This window comes from Nylanderia fulva, unplaced genomic scaffold (genome assembly GCF_048542155.1).
Source record: "Nylanderia fulva isolate GAGA-0341 unplaced genomic scaffold, ASM4854215v1 Scaffold47, whole genome shotgun sequence".
Classification (NCBI taxonomy): domain Eukaryota; kingdom Metazoa; phylum Arthropoda; class Insecta; order Hymenoptera; family Formicidae; genus Nylanderia; species Nylanderia fulva.
In genome coordinates this window covers 1,037,636-1,061,292 of record NW_028190554.1, presented here as the reverse complement: position 1 = coordinate 1,061,292, position 23,657 = coordinate 1,037,636, and the positions used below count along the sequence as shown (strand labels likewise).

General features: G+C 26.4%; 4 protein-coding genes across 5 annotated transcripts in view; 1 reads left to right on the top strand and 3 right to left on the bottom strand.

The window, feature by feature from the left end:
* Window positions 1-1,492, top strand: part of LOC114942230 (BRISC complex subunit FAM175B) — a 35,324-nt gene extending 33,832 nt beyond the window's left edge. The window contains exons 7-8 of the mRNA XM_029317559.2: window positions 222-613; window positions 913-1,492. Coding sequence (XP_029173392.2) covers window positions 222-613; window positions 913-919 — 399 coding nt within the window. The 3' untranslated portion in view covers window positions 920-1,492. The remainder of the gene's footprint in view (window positions 1-221; window positions 614-912) is intronic.
* Window positions 1,042-6,934, bottom strand: HPS1 (Hermansky-Pudlak syndrome 1 protein). Its single transcript, XM_085486711.1, is given in 9 exon segments — window positions 1,042-2,157; window positions 2,160-2,239; window positions 2,707-2,795; window positions 2,902-3,015; window positions 3,599-3,719; window positions 4,288-4,915; window positions 5,061-5,545; window positions 5,928-6,196; window positions 6,390-6,934. Coding segments are annotated over 9 exon segments (2,001 nt in total). The 5' UTR covers window positions 6,510-6,934; the 3' UTR covers window positions 1,042-2,062.
* Window positions 6,935-7,927: 993 nt separating this feature from the next.
* LOC114942206 (uncharacterized) lies at window positions 7,928-18,316 on the bottom strand. 2 transcript variants are annotated; one of them, XM_085486702.1, is made up of 8 exons: window positions 18,135-18,303; window positions 17,664-17,804; window positions 17,423-17,503; window positions 16,745-16,811; window positions 9,749-9,973; window positions 9,314-9,470; window positions 8,590-8,761; window positions 7,928-8,116 (listed from the first exon to the last, which is right to left on the bottom strand). In XM_085486702.1, the coding sequence occupies exons 1-8, from the start codon at window positions 18,136-18,138 to the stop codon at window positions 8,067-8,069; spliced, it is 897 nt and encodes a 298-aa protein (XP_085342828.1). In that variant the 5' UTR covers window positions 18,139-18,303; the 3' UTR covers window positions 7,928-8,066. The 2 variants fall into 2 exon arrangements, with proteins under 2 accessions (XP_085342828.1, XP_085342829.1); XM_085486703.1 differs by lacking the exon at window positions 17,423-17,503 and having other exon boundaries at window positions 18,135-18,316.
* A 1,076-nt stretch (window positions 18,317-19,392) lies between these two features.
* LOC114942182 (ribosomal protein L4) lies at window positions 19,393-23,591 on the bottom strand. Its single transcript, XM_029317489.2, has 8 exons — window positions 23,422-23,591; window positions 22,316-22,493; window positions 21,976-22,221; window positions 21,585-21,709; window positions 21,035-21,133; window positions 20,581-20,852; window positions 20,263-20,422; window positions 19,393-19,643 (listed from the first exon to the last, which is right to left on the bottom strand). The coding sequence occupies exons 1-8, from the start codon at window positions 23,422-23,424 to the stop codon at window positions 19,482-19,484; spliced, it is 1,245 nt and encodes a 414-aa protein (XP_029173322.2). The 5' UTR covers window positions 23,425-23,591; the 3' UTR covers window positions 19,393-19,481.
* Window positions 23,592-23,657: the final 66 nt, after the last annotated feature.

Here is a 23,657-nt window from a genome sequence, read left to right as displayed (position 1 = left end):
GAGTATACAAATTTGTTACCTTTTATTTACTTTTTGTTATTTGTTTATTTACACTTTTGTTAAACATTTTAGTGTAGAGCCTAATTTAAAACTTAGTTAAAAATTTTTAATAATGAAAACTATGAGAAAAAACTAAAAAAGAGCGAATTTGCATAAAATTATATGTGCATATTTATTATTACGCATGTTTGTACATTTGTATGTATTCTCTCTAATTATAGGGTCAATCAGTTACTCCTAATCGAACTCCTTGTCGTAATACCGCTGCCTGTATCGCTAAAAGCGCAGAAAAATCTCGTCGATTGGGACGTAACAATTCACAAGAAAGTGATAATCAACAGCAGGAAACGCAAAACTCCTTTACCAATAGTAGACGGTTTACGGAAATTGACACTGAACCGATTTGCCAAGAAGGCAGTGACATAAGCATAGGTAGGGGCAGAAGTAGCGGTCGGAGCAGTCATGAAATCACGCCAGGCATGAAAAAAGTACGTCGTACTCCAGGCACATCCTACATGCATTCCTCTCGCGAAAGAAGCACTACACCACCAGAACAAGATTTCTCTGATGCAGAATGTCCTGCTTCCATACCTCTTAACTCTCCTATTCTCAGGTGAGACCTAGAGGCAAAGATAAAAAAAAAGAAGGAAAAAGTTGTTTAAAAGGAATATTAATTGTTTTTAGAAGAAAAGTAATTATAGTAAAAAATATAGTAAAAAAACAATTTTCCCATTTAAGTTGATTATAAGTTTTTTAAAGATAAAAGATTTCTACAAAAAATTTAATCATTTTACTGACAATATATAAATTAAAAATTTTTAATTCTCTTTCAAATTTTCATTAAATGAAACAAAATGTTATTGATATAGCAAATAAATGTTTATTTCAGTAATACTTAATTGTATTTCATAGGCTATAGCCAGATCACAAAAAAACTAATCTGGAGAAGTGCAGTACAATAGCGCCATTGGACATTTGAGTGGAGAATATAAGCCTTGGAGAAAAATACTTCAGTTTTTAATCTAATTTTTGATTTAAAAATTTGATTTGGAGGAATTTAAAAAAATAAAAAAGAATTTTAAAGTCATAGAAAGCACAAGATCGAAAGAAATTGAAAAGAATTTGAGAAAATCCATAAAGGAAAAAATAGAGATTTCATAGTTTAAAAAAATTAAGACATCTATGGACGAAACTGCGCCTGGTCTTTGAGAAGGAAATATGTTTATTGCGGGAGATTAAAAACAATTTTTGTATTAATTATTCTATTTATAGGTGCCTTAAATTCTGCAAAAAATTCGAAAAGAACTTTACAAGAGATTAATTATACGTTTTGTTTCTTATTTCATGTTTGTCACTTAATTCATATTATGTATTGTGCCATTGAGTTTCTATATGACGTAAATATATTTTGCTATAAAAATGATATGTCAACCTTTAGTTAGTACACACTTGAAAAAATACTTTGTAAATAAAAATAAATTATGTATAATAATGAATATTTCATTTTGTTATATAAATAAAAAAATAATTTAATAAACCTATATAATTAATATCAGTTAACTTTCTGGCTACATATATGCTTAATTAGAATTGAAAATATTAACAAAAAATAAATAAAATTTTATTTAGATTAATGAAGTTATTAATTTATAATATTTTACTGAATAGTGCTTTTGATTCCTCACTTCAAAAAAAAAAATTATATTATTTCTCGTTTCTGTGATGCCAATTTAATTTTATACTTATAACAGTGAAGAAACAAAAGCCTTATAATATAAAAATAAGAAATTTAAATATACATTATATATAATTAAAATGCAGTTTTATTTTATTTTGTTAAAAATTTCACGAAAGAATATTTATGAAATAGTCAGAAAAGATTAAAATATTTTTAAAATAATGGAAAATAAAAGAACATAATAACAAAATTATCACAGAAATCCAAATCTTACTTAAAAACACAAATGTTAAAATAACGACTTGAAAAATATCGAAATGCAAGATCTAAAGAATGAAACAACGACATGGTGTCAATCAAAGACTTTGTTTGGGAAATGTCGCTTTAGAATATATCTGCAAGATTGCTCGGTACCCCGGTGACTTCCCAGATAGTGGCTGCCAGCCTTCGGGAATGTTCCAAGACGCAAGTTGATGTGTCAATCCCAAATGTACGCAGTACAATTCGTAAATCCGAACCTTGCTTGGCGAAAGTTTGGGAAAACACGTCTCTGTCAGTTTTCTACACAGAAAAAGAATTATTTCGGTATTTGACTTTTATGATACTATATAATTTATAATATTCTATCACTGTAATTATATTTTAGGAAAAATATTTTTTAATAACAAATTAATTTGTGTTGTGTAAAATATAATTTTAAATATATATATTTTTAAACAGTCTCCTTATGTATAAATACTAAATAGAAAAAAATTGATTTTGATTAATATATATTTATTGATAAAACAATCCATTTAGCTTTCTTATTTTTATATATATTGTTATTATATTTTCTAATATGTATTTTGAAAGTTAAGAATTTAAAATTTTCATACATTTACGACAATTTTGTTTACATAGTGTCTAAAAAATATTTTTAATGTCAGATTCAAGTAATTATAATTTTAATTTATAATTTATACAGAAAAAAGCTCTACTATGGCAAAAAAGAAATATTTAATTACAGAGAATATAATTAAAAATATAACCTGTAATAATCTCCACAAAGTATACCTGGTACTGGAAAATTTTTCATCACATAATTGAGATAAACTTTACATTTCGGCGGTGAACAACTCTGAAAAAAATATATATTTATATACATATAATTATTTATATTATAATATATATTATTTACAGAATATATAATTTATTTACACTATATATATAAACTTTTCACGTACAGAATTATCCTCGAACCACAGAAAATAGGAATAATTGAATGTAGTATCTTTCCACATAACTGATAAATGACCCTTTTGCAAATGCATTCTGCTTTGCTCGACCATGTTCCAAATCTAACAAGAAAAAAAGATTTCTCTATATATAAACATTTTATTTATATTTGTATCAAAGAATTTCTATTTCTATATGTTATTGCTCAAGTATCTTATTTGGTATATAGTCCAAGCTCGTACAGAAATCCTACATTTATACATATATTATGCTATATTCTGCATTTCATTCTTCAGCAAACGTTTAGATTGAGACAATAATATATGTTAACTTTTCTAAATATTATATATTGCATGTGTGTGGTTAAATTAAATATATCTGTAAATCAAAGTAATATAATCTCTGTAATTGATAGTAAGTTTGAAAAATCTAAAATTATTTTAATTGATTTTAGTACAAAGATTATAAGGAAGATATTTTCAAGTACTTTATATTTAGAAAAGTTAACATATTTTGTTTTTATATTGTCAGTCTCACTCTAATTGTTTGCTCAAGAATGAAATGCAAAAAATAGTATAATATACATATAAACACCAGTACAAGCCTATATATACCGAATGTGAAAAATAAAATGCAGGAAATAAGGTCATATAAATACAAAATTTATGTGTGCATGTATATATCTAGTTAGTTGACAGGACTCACTTTTTTTGTCGTAAGTGCGAGTGTCTCTGTACTCGTGAAATCTAATGTGGGTGCAATGAGTCTATGGGTTGTCCTGTCGATGTAAATAAAGTGTACCAGACCCGGAAATTCTTCAAGATACTTGTTGATAGTTAGGGAAGTTCTTGAAAAATGTAGCATTAAGGAGATATACTAAATAAAAAATGTTCATATATTTTATTGGGTCTTTTTTTTTACATATCATTTTTATTAAATATTTTCAAATAATTTTTGAAAGGACAAAATATTTGTAATTAAAAAATTTTAATATTTTTCACATATGTTTAATATTTTATATATAATTTTTAAACATATTTTATATGTAAAATTTACGTAATAAATGTTACTTGCATTAGTAAGATTCTATTTAATTATAAGTATAAATATTATAAACTGTAATGTAACATGAAACTATAAAATCGTAATGTTTTATAAATTTAAAAAAGATATTATTTATATTTTTTCTTATTATCTTGGATTCTCAAAAGGAGTTTACTTTATGAATTTTCTAAATTTTATAAATTAAAATTTTATACAATTTTATTTTATAAATAAAGACCCAATAAATAAACTTAAAAAATAATTTTACTATTCTATATAAAATAATATTTAGAGGAGAGGAACAAAACTAATCATAATCATGTCTCTAAAATTTGTTTAGAAAAGGATATGATCCTAGAGTGAAGTTCTTCAGAGCTTTAACTTTCAGAAAATCGCTGAAATCATTTAGCTTCTGTCTCACAAGTCTTCCAACTGTCGTTAGAACATCGATTCCTTGTTTCAGAAAATTCCTATCAAAACAGGTCAAACGTAATAATTCTTTCAAAGTTTCCAGGAAGCCAGAAATGTTAGCCTCGATCTGCAGAACCACTTCGAGATCTCTGGAGCGCAACAAATCGTTGTACTTTTTCCGGACAAAGTCCCATTTAGTTTGCAATCTCTTCTGACACATATCGACATCATTACCAACATTAGAACGATTTTTTTTTATTCCTTCCAGCACTTTTTTTATTGCTATATCGAGGTTCTCAAAAGCAGGCTTCAATTCGTCGAGATCTTGTTGAAACTGCAAGTTGTTTATCAGATTTAAATAATGAAAACTGTCACATAATCCTGAAGAAATGGAAATATTTGTGGCTTCGACAATTGTTATCAGATTGATGGAGTCTGATAACTCGAAAATGTGAACTGCATTAGCTGTATAGTTGTGCTGATAGCCAAGAAGAAGCAATTCACTATAAAGATCATCATCAGTCAATGATGAAAAACCTTCATTCACAGAAGAATCCCTGGAACCTCCTAAAATATAATAGATAAAAGATAATTATAATTTATCTAACTTATTTTAAACATTTGCTTATTCACTAAGAGTTCTCTATTATCCTAATTAAATGAAGAAATATTATTCATTAGCAAGAATAAGTGATATGCTGCAAGAACTTACGAAAGAGATTTGTAATATCCTCTGAAGTAGGAGTAGCCAGTTTAGCTCCAAAATTTAATTTCGTTTCATCGCTTTTGGAAGCACTACTTTCTGGTAATAGGATATCACTGTCATCATCATTATCTTCACTATCGTCATTACTCTCCAATCGATCATGCTTTCGTTTATTATTTATCACCCAGCATAGTAGTACCATTAACAAAATATCGGAAGCACACAAATCATGAGCGTTTTTGCTGGAGTACAGTGACAAAAACTTAGAACCCACTAAGAGCAGCACATGCAAATTACTAAATTCAGGTTGTGAACTCTTTAGCTTGTCACAGGCATCATGCAGCACCTTGAGAACTGAGGAAGCTACTTCTGCATTCACAGACAACTGTTCCACTGCTTCTGTCAGTACACTCTGTTCACAATTTCTTAAAGTAGACCACGCATCCAACAAAGAAGATACCAGGCACACTTTCTGCCAGTTGGTCTTCAATCTACAAAGAAAAAATTGATTAATTGAATAATTAAGTTGCATTAATTATAAATTAAGTGCGAAAATTGCTATTATATAAAGTAATCATTATCAGAACTATTCTATTAAAAACTATATTATAATCTAGTTGCAATATACAATGCTAGCTAAGCATTGTGCAATTTTAATTTTCAAATATAACTTATTTGCTAAATTTACAGTCTTCTTGACAAGAAATGTATAAAACTACTGTCATTTAATATCTTAATATACACTTGCCACTATATAATAAATATTATTTTTATATCATTTCTTATAATTCCCTTTACATTTTTTTGTATCTTATTTATTTTTTATTATATTACTACCAACTATTAACTACAACCTATTAACTACATACTAACATTGCAATATCTGGACCACACACATGCCGTACAATGGATACACATACTCCCAGCGTACGTCTCATGAGCTCTACCTCTTTCGTGGCAATATATATGAAGGTGTAACCAATATATTCATCAAATACCATGTTTGTTCCATCTTGGAATTTCATGGAAGTATAGGAGTTTCCAAATTGAGAAGCCATCACGTGTTGAGAGGTAACAATTGGCGAAAACAGCTGCATTATGATGTTGGGACTCGGTATGGAATTTTCTAAGTCTTTAGTATCCTAAAGATATTTACAATTACTTATTAATGAATTACAGTCAACAATTTGCTTATTATATTTAAATTCTTTTTTTACATCTAAATATATTTAATATTTGTTTCCTTTCTCTCTTTCAAGAGAGTATTTAGAAGAATTTGTATACAACTTTAACAAGTCTTCTTTAGAATTAATCATAATCTTATTATCATCAAACCTTATCATCATCAAGCAATCCTTGCATCTTTGCCAGTTTCAAAATGTGATTCGCAAATTTTTTATTGCACTTTGCGAACAATACATCGTTCAGATGATCGAATATCAATATAGCCCTCATTTTGTTTACAGTTTCTATTCTTGTATGTAATTTAATATATAATTGTCACTTAAATCTATCACATAAAGAATGCCACCATTTTCCTTGGATTTCTTGTTATTGACTATGCAAGCACTATTATAACACATATACTGTTTATTGCTTATTGTTTATTTCACTCACTTTGAGAAAGACTATGGAAACCACTGTTGAAAAGTCAAAAATTAAATTATGGATTCGTAGTCGTCATATTAGAGTCAAAATACTTTATATTGAAAATTCCAACAAAATTATGATACTGATTATCAAAGCAGCAAGAGACTAGATTAAAGAGCTATTTTAGAAAAAAATATTAAAAATCTCAAACATGCAACTAGTCACATCTAGTCACAGATCGATTGGATATAATTGGCCATATGAATGTCAGAGAGAGTATTTTATTTATTCTAAACTTTTTCAAAAACTAAATTATAGAATCCGGTTCTTTTAACACTATTTTTATAAATAGTAAGAAAAACAATTTCGCGAAAGAATATCATTTCTCCAAGATAACATAAATAGACTATCTACTCTGTGCTGTTAAAGTGCAGACTATATTTAGCATATAACATTTATCATAAACTTTCAAAAGCCAAATTGCGATATCTGGCTCTTTGTATGTTTCTGTCAATTTATGTATTTTTCTTATCGATAAGAAAGATTTACAAAATTTCGTAAGAGAATATTATTTCGTGACGAAATAACTTAGTTACAAATATCACTAGATCTGCATTGCTGTGTGAATAAAGTGCAGATATCATAGGGAAACTTCCATATTCTCTCTAGCAGAGCTCATTCGACAAGGAAAGATAATTATTTTATCTTTGTCCTACACCATATATGTAATGTAGCATTTGAAGGGAGGACCCTTCATTATAAAAATGACAGAACTGAAGAAGGAAAATTTTTCTCAATCTCAACAGAATTTATTGCTTTTCAATTTTCTAAGCTCAAGATATAAATGTAAGATGGTGAAAAAAATAAAATAAAAATGCCAATAGAGTATAATACCAAAGACTCATTTATTATTTTTTTATATATTGCGAGTAAGAATACAATCAAAAAAGTACAATATGAATAAAACACAATATATAGTTTTTACAAATATCTTAATAATAAAATAGCATAATTTATCGTTCTATTATTATATACTTAAAATCCTTAATTACTTTCATAAAAAAACCTTATTTTAAATAATTTTAATGCAAAATTAAAAAATTCTTTATATTGAAATAGCGATGTACATAATAAAACTCTTCTATTGTTATTCTGAATCAATTTTAAAAAATGCTGATTACAAAAACAATGCAATCATCTGTCCATTTCATATAAAATAAAAGTTTTTATTTCTATTATGAAAATAAAAATAAAAATTAATACTAAATAATATGAATATTTAATTATAATATTTTTTATAGTCAGTCTTCGTAATTAAAATTTAAGCTTACTAATTAAAATTTAGATATAATATGTAATTATCCTATCAATATGTGTAATTAAACTATATTTTTTTTAACATTATTATACAATCGACATTAATTAGTACAGATTTCTTGAAGAGTTTCTATTAGCGTTGTAATTGGGAAATCCTGTAAAATTTCATTTGCATAGTATGTATAAAGTTTTGTGTTAATCATGTTATTTATTACACAATATGTCATCAATTTCATAAAATAAAAAAAAAATTTATTTAAAATTCTACATATTGTCAATCTTCAATAAATCATAAATTGATTTGCTATCAATTTCTCTAATATAGAGTACAATATATAAAATTGCAAAAATAAATATATATATATATATATATATATAGAATTAGCAGAGAGAAAAATGTAATTCTCTCTTTTTAATTTTTCCAATCTGTATCTTAATTAATGTTCTATAAAAGTTAGTATTTAATGATCAAATTCGACTCTTTAATGAACATAAAACAATCTAATGATAGCAAATCAAAAATACAGAAGGAATGAAAAGAAATAGAAATGTAGAATAGTTCAATCACAAAATTTTAGAATAAAATAAAATAAGAATCTGATTTTTAGTCAATGCTGTACAAACTTACTATGAGGTGGCCTATAGCCCATATTTGGTCGAAATGGTGCGAGAAACGGCCCTCGCATAGTATGGCGAATCATGGGCGGCGGCGGCGGCATCGGCATCGGCATCGGCGGCGGCATCGGCATCGGCATCGGCATCGGCATCGGCATCAGCATCGGCATCGGCCTAGGATAACCCTAGAGCAAATATAATTTTATGTAAACTTCGTGATCTACAGTTTTCTTAATTAATTCAACGTTGTTATATTTCGAATTCATTAGTTCTTTAATTTGATAATTCCTTTCAATATTGAGCGAAGGCCTTTTAATTAAATTATATTATCAGATAATGAGATGCAATTTAATTCGACCAAAAACTGACTATTCCTTTATTCAAAATAAGTACACTACGTTTTGACCAACATTGTGGTCAAAACGTAGTGTACAATTCTTATTCAGCAATTACATTAATTAAAGGTAGAAACGTGAAAGTTCTCCTGTCATATCAACAATCTATTACCTATTGCTTTCACGTTTCTACCTTTAATTAATGTAATTGCTGAATAAGAACAATACTTGATAAGGACCACAATGTTGGTCAAAACGTAGTGTACTTATTTTGAATAAAGGAATAACCAGTTTTGGTCGAATTAAATTGCATCTCATTATTTGTTAAAATTTGTCACTGGCAATCAACAATTTGTGAAAAATTTTGATATTATCAGTTTTCTCAACAATAACTAAACATACCATATAAGTATAATAATCATAAGGTCTATATGAATAGGCCGATTCTGAACGCAATGATGACTGAACCGATTCACGTGATCGATTTCTATATACAAATTTCTTTCTGTCATAGTCTTGTTTCCTTTTTTTTTCTTCAATTGGTGACATGCTTCTGCTTCTGAAATGCAGAAAAAAATTATTTATTTCTAGTACATCCGATTAAAATGTGTTTTAGGAATATACTTGAGTCAACTCTATTATAACGAGAAAATTTTGTTCAAAATAGAAAAGTGTCATAATTTTTATTGTCCAATTTTTAAACTAAAAATTAATCAATATATAGAATATCCATATAAGCTTCAATAAACTATAATTTAGAATTTCTTAAAATATTAATATTATTTAACAATTTATATTAGTTCTTGTATGTATATTGATAGATTAATTGTAACTGACCTATCTCTGTTATATTTTTTATCTGTTCGTCCACGGCTATACGATGATCTATACGGTGATCTATCCGATGATCTATACGGTGATCTATTCGATGATCTATACGGTGATCTATCCGATGATCTATACGGTGATCTATCCGATGATCTATACGGTGATCTATCCGATGATCTATACGGTGATCTATCCAATGATCTATACGGTGATCTATCCGATGATCTATACGATCTGAAATTTCTATTATTGTTAGATTGTTCTGGAACTAAAACGGCGTTTACACACGCGATTAGTGGCGCCAATCGACTAACGCTAATAAAAATCGATTAAGTTACTTGCATTTTTCTTGGCACTAATCGATTTTATTAGCGTTAATAAATTGGTGTCACTAATCCTTGCGTGTGTAAACACTGCTTAACAATTAGATTAGATATTTAGATCTATTAGATCTCTTTGCTTAACAATAAATATAAATCTATTTTATAAGCAAAATAAATATTTTTCTTTATTTTATCGCTTATTGAATGAGTCTGTTTATTGTTAATATCTGGTTATAAAATTTGATTTTTATTATTAAGCAACAAAGTGTTTATCCCATTATTTTCTGCTCATTTTCCTTCTTGTATATTAAAAACATACCTACGTTTCTCTATTTTAGTATAAATAGTTTCTTTCAATTTAATGTATAATGTACCATCTATTTTTTTCTACATTCTACATGATAAAGAAAGCTATATGAGAGATTTTAGTCATTTATTATTCTTAAAATAACTGCACTGTTGCAGATTTATATTCTTTATAAAAAAAATAACTTTAAGTAAAATAAAAGTTTACCAGTGACTATTGTTTCACAATAAATCGTAACAATTTAACCGAGATCAGAAATGATTGTTGCGCAAGTATTATCTTAAATTTCTTTGTCAATATTTTAAAATATTGTTAATTTTTTTGAAAACGCAACGATAAAATACTAGTATATATTTAATATATATTTAATATTGAAATAACTTTTAAATAAAATTTAATTCAATCAACTTTATATATAAATGTTCCAGATATTAACAATAAACAGAGTCATATTCAATAAGCGATAAAATAAAAAAAAATATTTGTTTCGCTTACGATACGAATCATTTTTATTGTTAGTTCAATCAACTTTATATCCATAATATTGCTATATATTTTAATACCAATTATATTTATAATATACATTTATATTGCATAATTATATTCAGCTATCGAAAATTATTTAGAAATAACTTCAATTATATAATATGTGTATATATAGACTGAAAAAGTATCCAAATATTGTAATCTCAAATAAAATATAAAATATTTTATTTATTTATTATATATTATCATTATGTACATATTGATTTAAATTTTGAATATATTCAATATTAAATCTGACCAACTTTGATGCTAGAATATTCTTCATTAAATTCAATAGATTTAGTATTAAAGTATTCTTTTATATTGAATAAAAATTTAATAAAAACAAAAATGTTCAAAAACGTCTATAATTTAATGTAGAGATTTTAATAACTCAATAAACAAAAACTTATGTGCTCCAAAATTAGTCTTCTTTTTCCAAAAATATCGAAATTTGCATCATTATTTTTATTTTTAAAATATTCTTTCCGTCCAAATTATATATTTTTTCTTTTCTCTCCAAAAAATGTAACTTTATTCAATATTAGGTCATTCATTATCTGATATTTGGGTACCTTTCCTTTTTTTCTTTTCTCTCTCCCTCTCTCTTATATATATATATATATATAATTAACATAACAGTAATTTCTTATTTACACGTGAATGTTAGAATTAAAGAACACAAAAATTTTAACGTGGACCGTTTTTAGCAAAACACAAATTTCTCTACTGTGTAATATATATATATATAATGTTTTCTTACCTTTTTTTATGCAGAGCCTAATTATTATACAAAGTTTACCTGTTAAGCACATCTCACTCGTTATAGCCTTTTTATACTGCTGAAAAACTTTTGCTACTCACTGAATAATTTCCATTTCGTTCTTGAATATTTCACTGTAAATTAAATTCGAAATATATGTGTGTGTGTGTATATATATATGGAATGTTTTCTTACCTTTTCTTATGTAGAGCTTACCTATTATACAAAGTTTACTTGTTAAGTAGATTTCACCTGTTATAGCCTTTTTATCCTGCTGAAAAACTTCTGCTGCTCATCACTGAATAATTTCCATTTCGTTCTTGAATATTTCACTGTAAATTATAAAATATTAAGATTAAAAGTTATTTGAGTAAATTGTCTTGATTTAGTTTATCGATTCATATTAACCATCCTCATAAATAATGCTTTTCTCAAAGAATATTTATGTATAAGCAATATTCAATACATATATAAAATTTCATACAGTTTAATTATTTATAACTATATATCTAATGTTGCTGTTATAAAAAATTCATAAACAGCTCTTAATTTTATTATTGTAACATTGATGAATATATACTAAAATAATATTTATAAATGATGTGTAAACGTTAACTTATTTATAATATATTAACTTATTTATATTATATTCAAAAGATACGAGTTTATATCTATAAAGTTAAGATTTACGAAGAGAAGAATATATTTTATTATCAATAAAAATATGTGAGATCTAAAAATGTGATAAAAATAATATGTAAATATTAAACAAAAGTAAAAAAAATAAAAAGAAATTAGAAAATACAAATTATATAATGTAAAAGAGAATATATAAAATAAAATTTAAAAAATGAGAAAAAGAATATATAAAGCAATTAATAATAAAAGACACAAATTCATGTTAATTGTTACACTATATATACCATCAATGATTCGATATATGTATATGAGCAAAATATTGAAGATTTTTTTCTTTGAAAATCGATATATCCAAATAGTTTCTTCTTGCTGATCTTCTGTGAAGTAACGTTTGCTTTATAAATATTATTAAGAGTTCATTAAGATCTTCATCTTTCTTAGATATTCACGTAATATTTTAATCTTCTCCAATTCTGATTTTTTTCATTCTAATTTTCTTAGACAAGACAACCAAATTGTCCTTATCTTGATGTCTTGTAAGATTGAATATAATATATACAGATTGTAGATTCCAAATTTAGATTGGATAAATAGTTCAATCAACTTTATATCTATAATATAGCTATATATTTTAACACATACACGTATTATATTTATAATATACATTTATATTGTATAATTATATTTAGCTATTAAAAATTATTTAGAAATAACTTCAATTATATAATACGTGTATATATAAACTGAAAAAGTACCCAAATATTGTATTCACAAATGCTATCAAATATTTTATTTATTTATTATATATTATCATTATGTACATATTGATATAAATTTTGAATATATTCAATATTCAATCCGACCAACTTTGATGCTAAAATATTCATTAAATTATAGATTTAGCATTATTAAAGTATTCTTTTATATTGAATAAAAATGCAATATTAAAAAAACAAAAATGTTCAAGGACGTCTGTAATTTAATGTAGAAATTTTAATAATTCAATAAACAAAAACTTATGCGATTCGAAATTAGTCTTCTTTTTCCAAAAATATCGAAATTTGCATCATTATTTTTGTTTTTAAAATATTCTTTCCATCCAAATTATATATCTTTTCTTTTCTCTCCAAAAAATGTAACTTTATTCAATATTAGGTCATTCATTGATCTGATATTTGGGTATCTTTCTTTTTTTCTTTTCTTTTTTCTCTTCCTCTTCCTCTCTCTCTTATATCTATATTAATTATTTATATATATATATATATATATATAATGTTTCTTTACCTTTTCTTATGCAGAGCTTACCTATTATATAAAGTTTACCTGTTAAGCAGATTTCACACGTTATAGCTTTTTTATCCTGCTGAAAAACTTACTGCTCATCACTGAATAATTTCCATTTTGTTCTTGAATATTTCACTGTAAATTATATTCAAAATATTAAGTTTAAAAGTCATTTGAGCAAATTGTATGTAGTCTCGATTTAGTTTATCGATTCATATTAACCATCTTTATAAATGATGCTGTTCTCAAAGAATATTTATGTATAAGCAATATTCAATACATATAACTTCATAGTTTAATTATTTATAACTATATATATCTAATGCTACTGTTATGAAAAATTCATAAATAACTCTTAATTTTATTATTGTAACATTGATGAATATATATTAAAATAATATTTATAAATGATATGTAAACGTTCACTTATATTTATAATATATCGACTTATTTATATTATATTCAAAAGATACAAGTTTATATTTATAAAGTTAAGATTTATGAAGAGAAGAGTATATTTTATTATCAATAAAAAATATATGAGATCTAAGAATGTGATAAATATATATAAATATCAAATAAACAAAAGTAAAAAAATAAAAAGGAATTAGAAAATATAAATTATATAATGTAAAAGAGAATATATAAAATAAAATAAAAAAGATAAGAAAAAGAAGATAATAGAGCAAATAATAATAAAAGACACAAATTTATGTTAATTGTTGCACTATATATCATCAATGATTCGATATATGTATATGAGCAAAATATTGAAGATTTTTTTTCTTTGAAAATCGATATATTCAAATAGTTTCTTCTTGCTGATCTTCTGTGATGTAACGTTTGCTTTATAAATATTTAAGAGTTCATTAAGATCTTCATCTTTCTTAGATATTCACGTAATATTTTAATCTTCTCCAATTCTGATTTTTTTCATTCTAATTTTCTTAGACAAGACAACCAAATTGTCCTTATCTTGATGTCTTGTAAGATTGAATATAATATATACAGATTATAGATTCCAAATTTAGATTGGATAAATATTTATAACATTTGTAAAAGTGGACGTTTTTTTATAGATTAATCCAATTAATTGTCTAATTTTTTTTTAACTCGATAGACAAATAACAATTTTTTCTTTTTGTAAATTTTATTAATTTCCATTACTGTATTTACTTTAATATTTATTGAGTAAGGACGTTCACTCTTTATTTAATATGTTTGCATCTTCCAAGTCGTAGTTTTTTAGCACAATATTTTCTTTTCTGAACTTACCTATTCATGATCAAGTAAATCAAACCTATTCCTTTTCAAAAATTAAGAAAATTAGATACTTCATGAATAAATTAATAAATGATTTGGATTTATATAAACAAATTTTTTAAATAAAATTATCTTCTTGTTCTTACTTGCAGTTCAACTTATTGTCTTCCATCACATGTAAATATGTGATCAAATAGTCGTCTTCACTGTAGAACTAATTATATTATTAATTAAATTAGAATTTGTACAGCATGTGCAACTGTTGCATGCATAACATGCATACAACAGTTGTACATGCATATAATTATGCATATAACAGCTGTATACAAATACAAATGCCTTAATAAAAATAAATAAATCTATACACATAACAAAGCATACATACATACATGTATAATTACACATTTCTTATTTAAGTCTTTTATATGTTAAAACCATTTTGTGCTCGTGCATACGTCAAACTGAAGTTTACTAAATAAAAAATATACACATATATATGTAAATATGTATGTATACATAAATATTTATATATATGTATGCATATGTTTTTAAATATACACAAGCAATTCAATATATGTATGTATAAGCAATACTCAATATATATATATATATATATATATCCATATCAGCTTGTGATTATACTTATGATTATATAATGTTATTAAACAAGATCAAGAAAAAATTCAACTTATTAGAAGCTATTTATAAAATGTGTAGATTCTAATTTTACTGTTAAAATTTGTACTAATATAAGCTATCAAATTGACACATTAAATAAATAATACACGTGTGTATTTTAAGAACGTACACAAGTGATAAGATATATGTAAGCAATACTTAATATATATATTCATATAAAAATATATGTATAAGCAATACTCAATATGTACATCCATATAAAAATACAGGGAGAAGACAAAATAATGTGAACATCTATGAAAAAAAATATTTATATCTGTTTATTAATAAGATGTTGGGCCACCATGTATCTTTTTTCCAGTGGAATGTCGTCTTATTCTTTTATCTGCCAATTGCTTTAGAAATATTAAAGGAGGAAATCTGCTTCTCGCTCTTTTTCAAAATTGCCTACAGTCCAATTAAGCTATTAAGATGTTTAAGTATTTTCCCTGGCCAGCACAATTACCAAATTTACATATCATTGAAAAGTATTAGTCATTCTCTTCTCCAAAACTGCTCATAGTGGTTTGATATTTAAATTTGGTAATTGTGCTGGCCAGGGAAAATATTTAAACATCTTAATAGTTTAATATCATTGGACTGTAGGCAATTTTGAAAGAATGAGAAGCAGATTTCCTCCTTCAACATCTCTAAAGCAATTGGCAGATAGAAAAATGAGATAACATTCCACTGAAAAAAAGGTAAATGGTGGCCCAAAATCTTATTAATAAACAAATATAAATATTTTTTTTCACAGGTGTTCACATTATTTTGTTTATCACCTGTATATAGGGAATCCAATAATACACAGGGTGTCCCAGAACTGGACAAAAAGATTTTAATAGCAATTCCTGGTATCATTTGGAAAGGATTTTTCCTTGATGAAAATGTTGAGGGAAGCCATCATTTTTAGCATGTTCCCAATTTTTGTTATTATGTATCTTTATAACTAAGCCTTATATTAAAATTCTATTAAAGCAAACTCCATCTAAAATTAACTGAAGAATATAGTTCTGTTATTTTTTTATTTCCACAAGGCTTAGTTTCCAAAAAAGTCTTTATTTTCAACTGTTTGAAAATTATTTGTGTCTCAACAGTTTCACTGAGAAAAAATCGTTTCCGAATGATACCAAGAATCTATACCATTAAAAACTTTTCCACCAGTTCTGAGACATCCTGTATATAAGTTATAATTTTTATAATTTTTTTAATAGAATAAATACCTGTATCGAAGAACTGTTTCATCAGTGTTAGATATACTTTTATTAGTAGAGCTTATTTCTTGTTTCTCTGTAAATATTAATATGATTCAAATATTATTTTAATATATATTAAAGATGTTATCACATTTATATATATAATTTATTATAATCTAAATATAAAACTTATCATTTAAAATATATGAAATAAAATGTTAAAATATTATTTTAAAATTATGACAACAGTTATACAAATAAATAATTATAAGGAGTATAATTGCATATAAATAATGAGAATATTTCTTATTAATCTTACTTATATATTTTATTTTATTAATAAATTAATAAAGATATATAAATGTATGTATAATTAAAATTATTATATCCTTTTACAAGAAAAACTGTTGCAAACAATAAAAATTATAAAAAGATAAATCAACATATATTTTATAAGACTAAAAATGTATTTTATTTTAAAACTACAATTGTTATATAGATCTATTATCATTTCATTATTATTACTGTTTATTATAAAAATACAAATTTTTTTTCAGTGTATGTATTATTTTTTCATCTATGCTATTTTTGATATTATAATTACATTAAATTATTAATTAATCATAATAAAATCGTTTTTATAAATTACTTATTTTTTTATAAAAATATAATGATAAAATTTTATAAAAATAATAATGCAAATACCTAATTCATTGTCTTGCAAGAGTCTGATCGTTCTTGTTTCATCTTGTGTTCTTATTTTTTCAAATACTGGATATCCTTCATCTGTCATCATTTTTTTCAATTAATTAATTCATAGTATACATTATTTATTTTATTTCACATTATGTTTTAATTACTTAATATATAATTACATTATTATGCAATATATGTCATAATTTTCTTTATAGTTATAAGTATTACATAAAAAGATATAATACTTTGCCTTTTCTCAACAGCTCAGCAGCTCGTTTCTCTTCGTACTCTTTAATTTTTTTCTTTTTCAACTCTTCATGTTTTCGCAAGAGTCGTTGCTGCTTTCGCCATTCCCTTCTTCTTCTCTCTAGCCTGCTTTCTTGATTTTCATCTACACGTGGATAATAATAAATACACATGAATGCAATTTTTTTTTCTTCTTTTCTCTTTCAATTCTCATTAAATTACAATATTAATTCTTCCTTATTGTTGAATATTCTTATTCAATTATATTCATTACTTATTCTACTGTATCGAATTGAACGTTATTTCGCAATATTTAATGTACTTCATACTGCACGTGTTTTGTTGAAAATTAATTATATGTTTATTCAATTTTCTTATGTACTCTCTCATCACTTTGTAGACAATTATCAATGCTTAAATTGATTATAAAAGCTCATCCTAACGCAAAATGCCTTAAAGTTTAAACATTACTTACACATTTTCCTTTATGTTACGTCAGCTTCTTCGTTGGACTACCCTCTTTCACCGGATCCGGATGTAGCTGGTGTGGAAAAAGACGTTTCCCTCCATTTTCATATTTCATAGAATCGTAATGCGAACATAGATGCGGTAGCGAGTCGTTTTTCGTTTTTGGGAAAGCAATTCTGATTGGACGCCGTGGGTCATGCGTTGCTAAGGTTTACCGTGCTTGGACATATCGCTGCATTCAAAAACGTCACCCGGTGTACTCTCCCTCTCTCTATCATTTTCCTCTGACAGAAGAGGGATACATCGGGTGACGTTTTCGAACGTAGCCCTAGATGCATTTATATCGAATACAATTCTTCTATTGGAAAAAGTAGATACGTCACGTAATTAAAATTTAAAAAATAATTGAATATAAACTAGCAAATAAAAAATTTTGGAAGTTCCGAATTTTTCTATTCAGTCATGATATTGTCTTGCTGGAAAGTCTCTATGCCTCTATAAAGCAGATATACTGATGTCGATATTAAATAAAGTTGTATTATAAAAAAATCATATATATATATATATATAATCACATAAATTTTGAAATTCAATTCTCTCATTTTCATGCTTTATTTAAAATTTATATCTTCAAAAATTTATTACTTTATTTTATGTATATTTATTGTTAGATTCGTTTTAATTATCTTCCTTTCCTCCCATTATTTTTTCGTTACTCTTTTTCTCCCAAAAAATTTTAATACTTACTTAATACGAATAAACATATATATTTATACTTTTTATTAGATTGTGTTGAAATAATTAAATACTTAATATAAAATAATGGATTAAATATTCGAGTAACTTATTAATGTATAAAGTAACAAATTTAAAATTGTCGTAATATATATATTTAATTATTTTGCAAAGTATGTTATACATTTTATTGCTTTTATTAAGTTTATGATTTGATTTAAATTAACTTTAGACTTTATAAATTGTGCTTTCAGACTATCCTTCGAATATACATCATAAAGTTCCAATTTTATAAAATCAACAAATATGATTGTGCTGTATATACTTCAGAATCTAATCGAGAATCAAATTATTTTCACAAGTTTGATTTAGTAAAAAATCAAAGAAGCATGTCATTTATTATCAATTACAATTCCCAAAATAATTGGGTATTGTGAATGAAAAATGTATTGGATAAACTATTTATTGATAAATTCCTCATATAATATTAAAAGGAAATTAAAAAAAAAGGTTAAAAAGATAACTCGCAATTTTTCTATCTTTTTTTTATTCAGAGACAGAAATAAAAATGTGCTAACAACAATATTAAGATTACCAATAATTGTTGTCAACTTCAAAATTATTTCTTAGCTGGCTGTTTGCCAGCAGCTTGTTTTGTGAGATCTTTCTCGATTTTCTTTACTTTACGAGGCTTCAACTTTTTTACTTTAGCAACTTGTTGTTTCCTTCTCTTCTGAAGAGTAAGAGCCTTTGATGCCGGTGCGCTCTTCGGTAATTTTATCTGCAATGCATGAAATTGATTAATTAATAAAAATTTCCAGTACACTAACTATTAGCATTTTGTAATTGAATTAAAAAAATAATTTTTTTTAAACAAATGTGATTTTGCATATAAATAATTTATATTTTCTTTTATTAAAAAAATACGATATACTAATGAGATAATATACTATTACTATAGACTAACATTATTAAAATATGCTAATTAAGATATACTAATAAAATAACTTATTATTATATCAAATAATTTTTTTATCTGTGACTCGTAATTACATTAAAGTTTGATGTCTTTTATATATTTATACATATATTTCACAATATTATTAAATTCTTTTATTTATTTTGATTTACTTATGTACATAAATGTCTTTCAATATGAAAAAAACTCAAATTTATTACATTAATATATATTTTGCAGATTCAACATATTATCAAGTAATATTATCTGAGCTTCTCTCTCTCTCTCTCTCTCTCTCTCTCTCTCTCTCTCTCTCTCTCTCTCTCTCTCTCTCTCTCTCTCTCCCCCCCCCCCCCTCTCTCTCTCTATATATATATATATATATATATATATATATATATCACTAAAGAAATATTAATTACAAGAGCAAAGCTGTACTTACGCCTCGCTTTTCAGCGAGAAGACGATCTTTCTCATGTTGGCGCTTCTGCGCGGTCAAAATAGCAGCACGTTTCAAAACGGCTGCGTACGGATTAAGTCGCAGCATAGCCCGTGTGTTGGCCAACGGGTTCAATTTCTTCACTCTGCGCACCATCTTCTTCCTATAATCATATTGAACAAATTGTCTATCAATGTGTTACAGAATTCATAACAATGCGAGTCAGTTATGATAATCGCAGAATAATCAGTGTTCATTGAACAATACAAATCTAAATTAATATTACAGCTTTTAAAAGTGTTAAATTAAACATATAATTACCTAGGAGCTCTCAGAACTTTTCGAATTTCCTCAGATTTCAGAAGCCTGGATAAATCAGTGTTGGCCATTTTAGGGAATGGCAAATTGTATCCTTTCTTGAGTTGTGACTCTTTGCGCCAGGTTCCATAAAGAGCATCCAGTTTTTCAAAAGCAGATTTCGTCCAGATAACGAAACGTCCAACGTGACCACCTGGTGCCAATTTCAAAAGATTCATCTTGTTGATGTTCATCAGACTGACGCCAGGAATATTGCGGAATGCTTTTCGAATACCCTAAAAATCAGAGATTAATATAATTACGTGATTTATAGATATAATTTTTTTATGATTTATATATGTATGAGGTCTAATGACCAAGTTTAGGAACCAAATTCATTTTAATTTTTATTTTGAACAATATGTCTATAGGAAAGTTAATAAAACAATATATTACATTTTGAAAGAAAGTTATTTACCTGATCTTGACCATAAACAATCAAAGGTCCACGTCGATGGATGCGTCGGCGATTACGCATTTTACCTTTACCAGCACGAAAACGTTCAGATTTGTATACCTAATGAAATAAACAACAAAATATTAATTACAATACAAATAGTTAAAATTTTAAATTAAAAGACAACTCAGGAGGGATTAAATTAATTGATTCACAAAATGAAATTATGAATATCTTTTAATAAAAAAAATTTATAAAAAAAAATATATATAGAAATGTATATTAAATATTTTTATTAGACAAATATGTATATTATATATAGAAACTTCTTTAGCTTGTAATTAAAAATATAAAGAAAAAGAAGACATTGTTTGGTGATTCATACCCTTTGCTAGTATACGTAAATTAACTAGAAAAGAACGCCTGAATACCATATTTTTCTAGCACTTGTCAGGAGCATCTAAGCTAAATGCACTTAGCAAAAATGCGGACATTTGTTGGTGCATATAGATGTAACATAAAAGATATGATATAAAAGGAGATTCTTAAGATTAAAACTTAAGACTCAAACCTTTTGGATGTCATTCCAAGCTTTGATACGTCTCAAGAAAATAACAGCCTGCTTGGTTTTCGTGTATTCTTGAATTTTATCAGAAACGACCAGTGGAAACTCTGGGACTTCTTCAATCAAGTGTCCTGCATTCAGTATATAAAATGTTATATATTACAATTTGTTCATCTTTGCACACAAAAATTCATCAATAAATTAAATATACAATAAAAAATAATTATAAAATTAATTATTGCTTATTGTTAGTTATTTTTTGTAAAAATGTTTTGTATTAATTTTCTACAATATTTTCCAATTGTTGAAGGAAAGGTACAAAGTAAATTTTAATGTTTTCAAACTTTTGTTCTCATTTCTTCTTCAGTAAAAATATCATCATAACGAAAGTACACACCTTTAGACTGTACAAGCGCAGGAACACCAGAAGCAGCAATAGCGGAAACAAGGGCATAACGTTTCTGATTGACGTTAACGCGATGATGCCAGCGTCGCCATGGCTTAGTAGGAGCAAACATGCGTCCACCTCGACACATGTTTCCAAACGCACCCTGACCAGAACGGTGAGTACCACCGCCACGTACACGAGGTATACGCGCCACGGCTCGTCCAGTGCCCCATGATTCCGCAGAGGTTTGATGACCTAAGGAATAAAAGCTATATTTAATAATCTGATAGATCAAGCTATACACTAATTGTTGTTAAGATTGTACATATATATATATATATATATTTACCAGCGTCTTTGGATACACAGTATGGTTGTCTGCTATTCGTTGAAATCAATTGGTGGACAACATTGACAATATCCGGGCGAATCGGGGCTTTGAAAACAGATGGCAGGGAAAGTTGCTCACCTGATGCCTCATTCTTGTCGGTGTACACCGTAATAAGCGGTCGTGCCGTTGATAACGACTGAAAAAAGATGTGTACGTTATACATAATTCAAATATATTAATAAAATCATGTCATCTTATTATAGATATTATAATTCTAAGTATCAGTTCAATTTCTAATGGCAATATATAGTCAGAATGAGATTTTACTAGCAAAATCTTACAGATTCTTCACAGATATGGATTAAAATAAATGTCTTATTTTTAGGAGTTTCAAAAAAATTGCAAAAAGAACTTTGTTTAAACACATTTTTATACAAAATTTTTTTAATACAATAATTATGGGGAATGAAAAAAATTTTCTATATTTTCAATTTTTTTACATTTAATATATTATTTTTTAAGTGTTATTATTTCTAAAATTGTTTTCAAAATAGACTTTTTAGTATTCACTTGAGATCACATTTAAACACATTGGGAAAAAAAGAATTTTACCTGTCTCACATGATCAAGCGACATATGTCACGAAAATATCGTAGCCGATTATCGCGAATAGAAAAATCACGGAGATCATTATTTTGCCCATAATCATTTAATGCATCAAAATTCAGACTTGATTTTAACTTCTCTCATTTGACGATTTATAGATATCGCTGATTTCTTACACATCAATATCGTGTAATGGCGGATTATACCGAATATGCTGCCTCGATCCACGTGCTAACGAAAGTGTTACACATACACAAATTTCCGCGAGAAACATGCACATGAAATAAGGCTAAATATTATTATAAAATAATAAGAGAAAATGAGATATCAAAATTTATTAATTATTCGCAGGATATTAGATGATATACGAGATTGTTACGTTGAGCACGCGACAGGGTGTAATCTTTCGGGGCAAAGTAATCTCCGTGAAATTATGCGAAATTCACGGAGTAGATCGCGAATCGCGATATAAAAAATTCGACAACACATTTGCACATATGAGAAATTAATTCCCTTACCATTTTAAGGCCCTTCCAATAACTTTTCACGCATAAGAAACGTGAACTGACCAGACAACGTTTCACGTCTCGTCCGATCACGAACGAAAAGGATCGGATAGATAAGAACGCGACGTAAGAAAAAAAAACAGCGACTACATGTAAACGCGACGTCACCTGATTGGCCGATTCTCTCGAGGGAAGGCTGCCGCACGATTGGTCGGTCTCACGCGAAGCGCGTCGCGATTGGCTCCCGC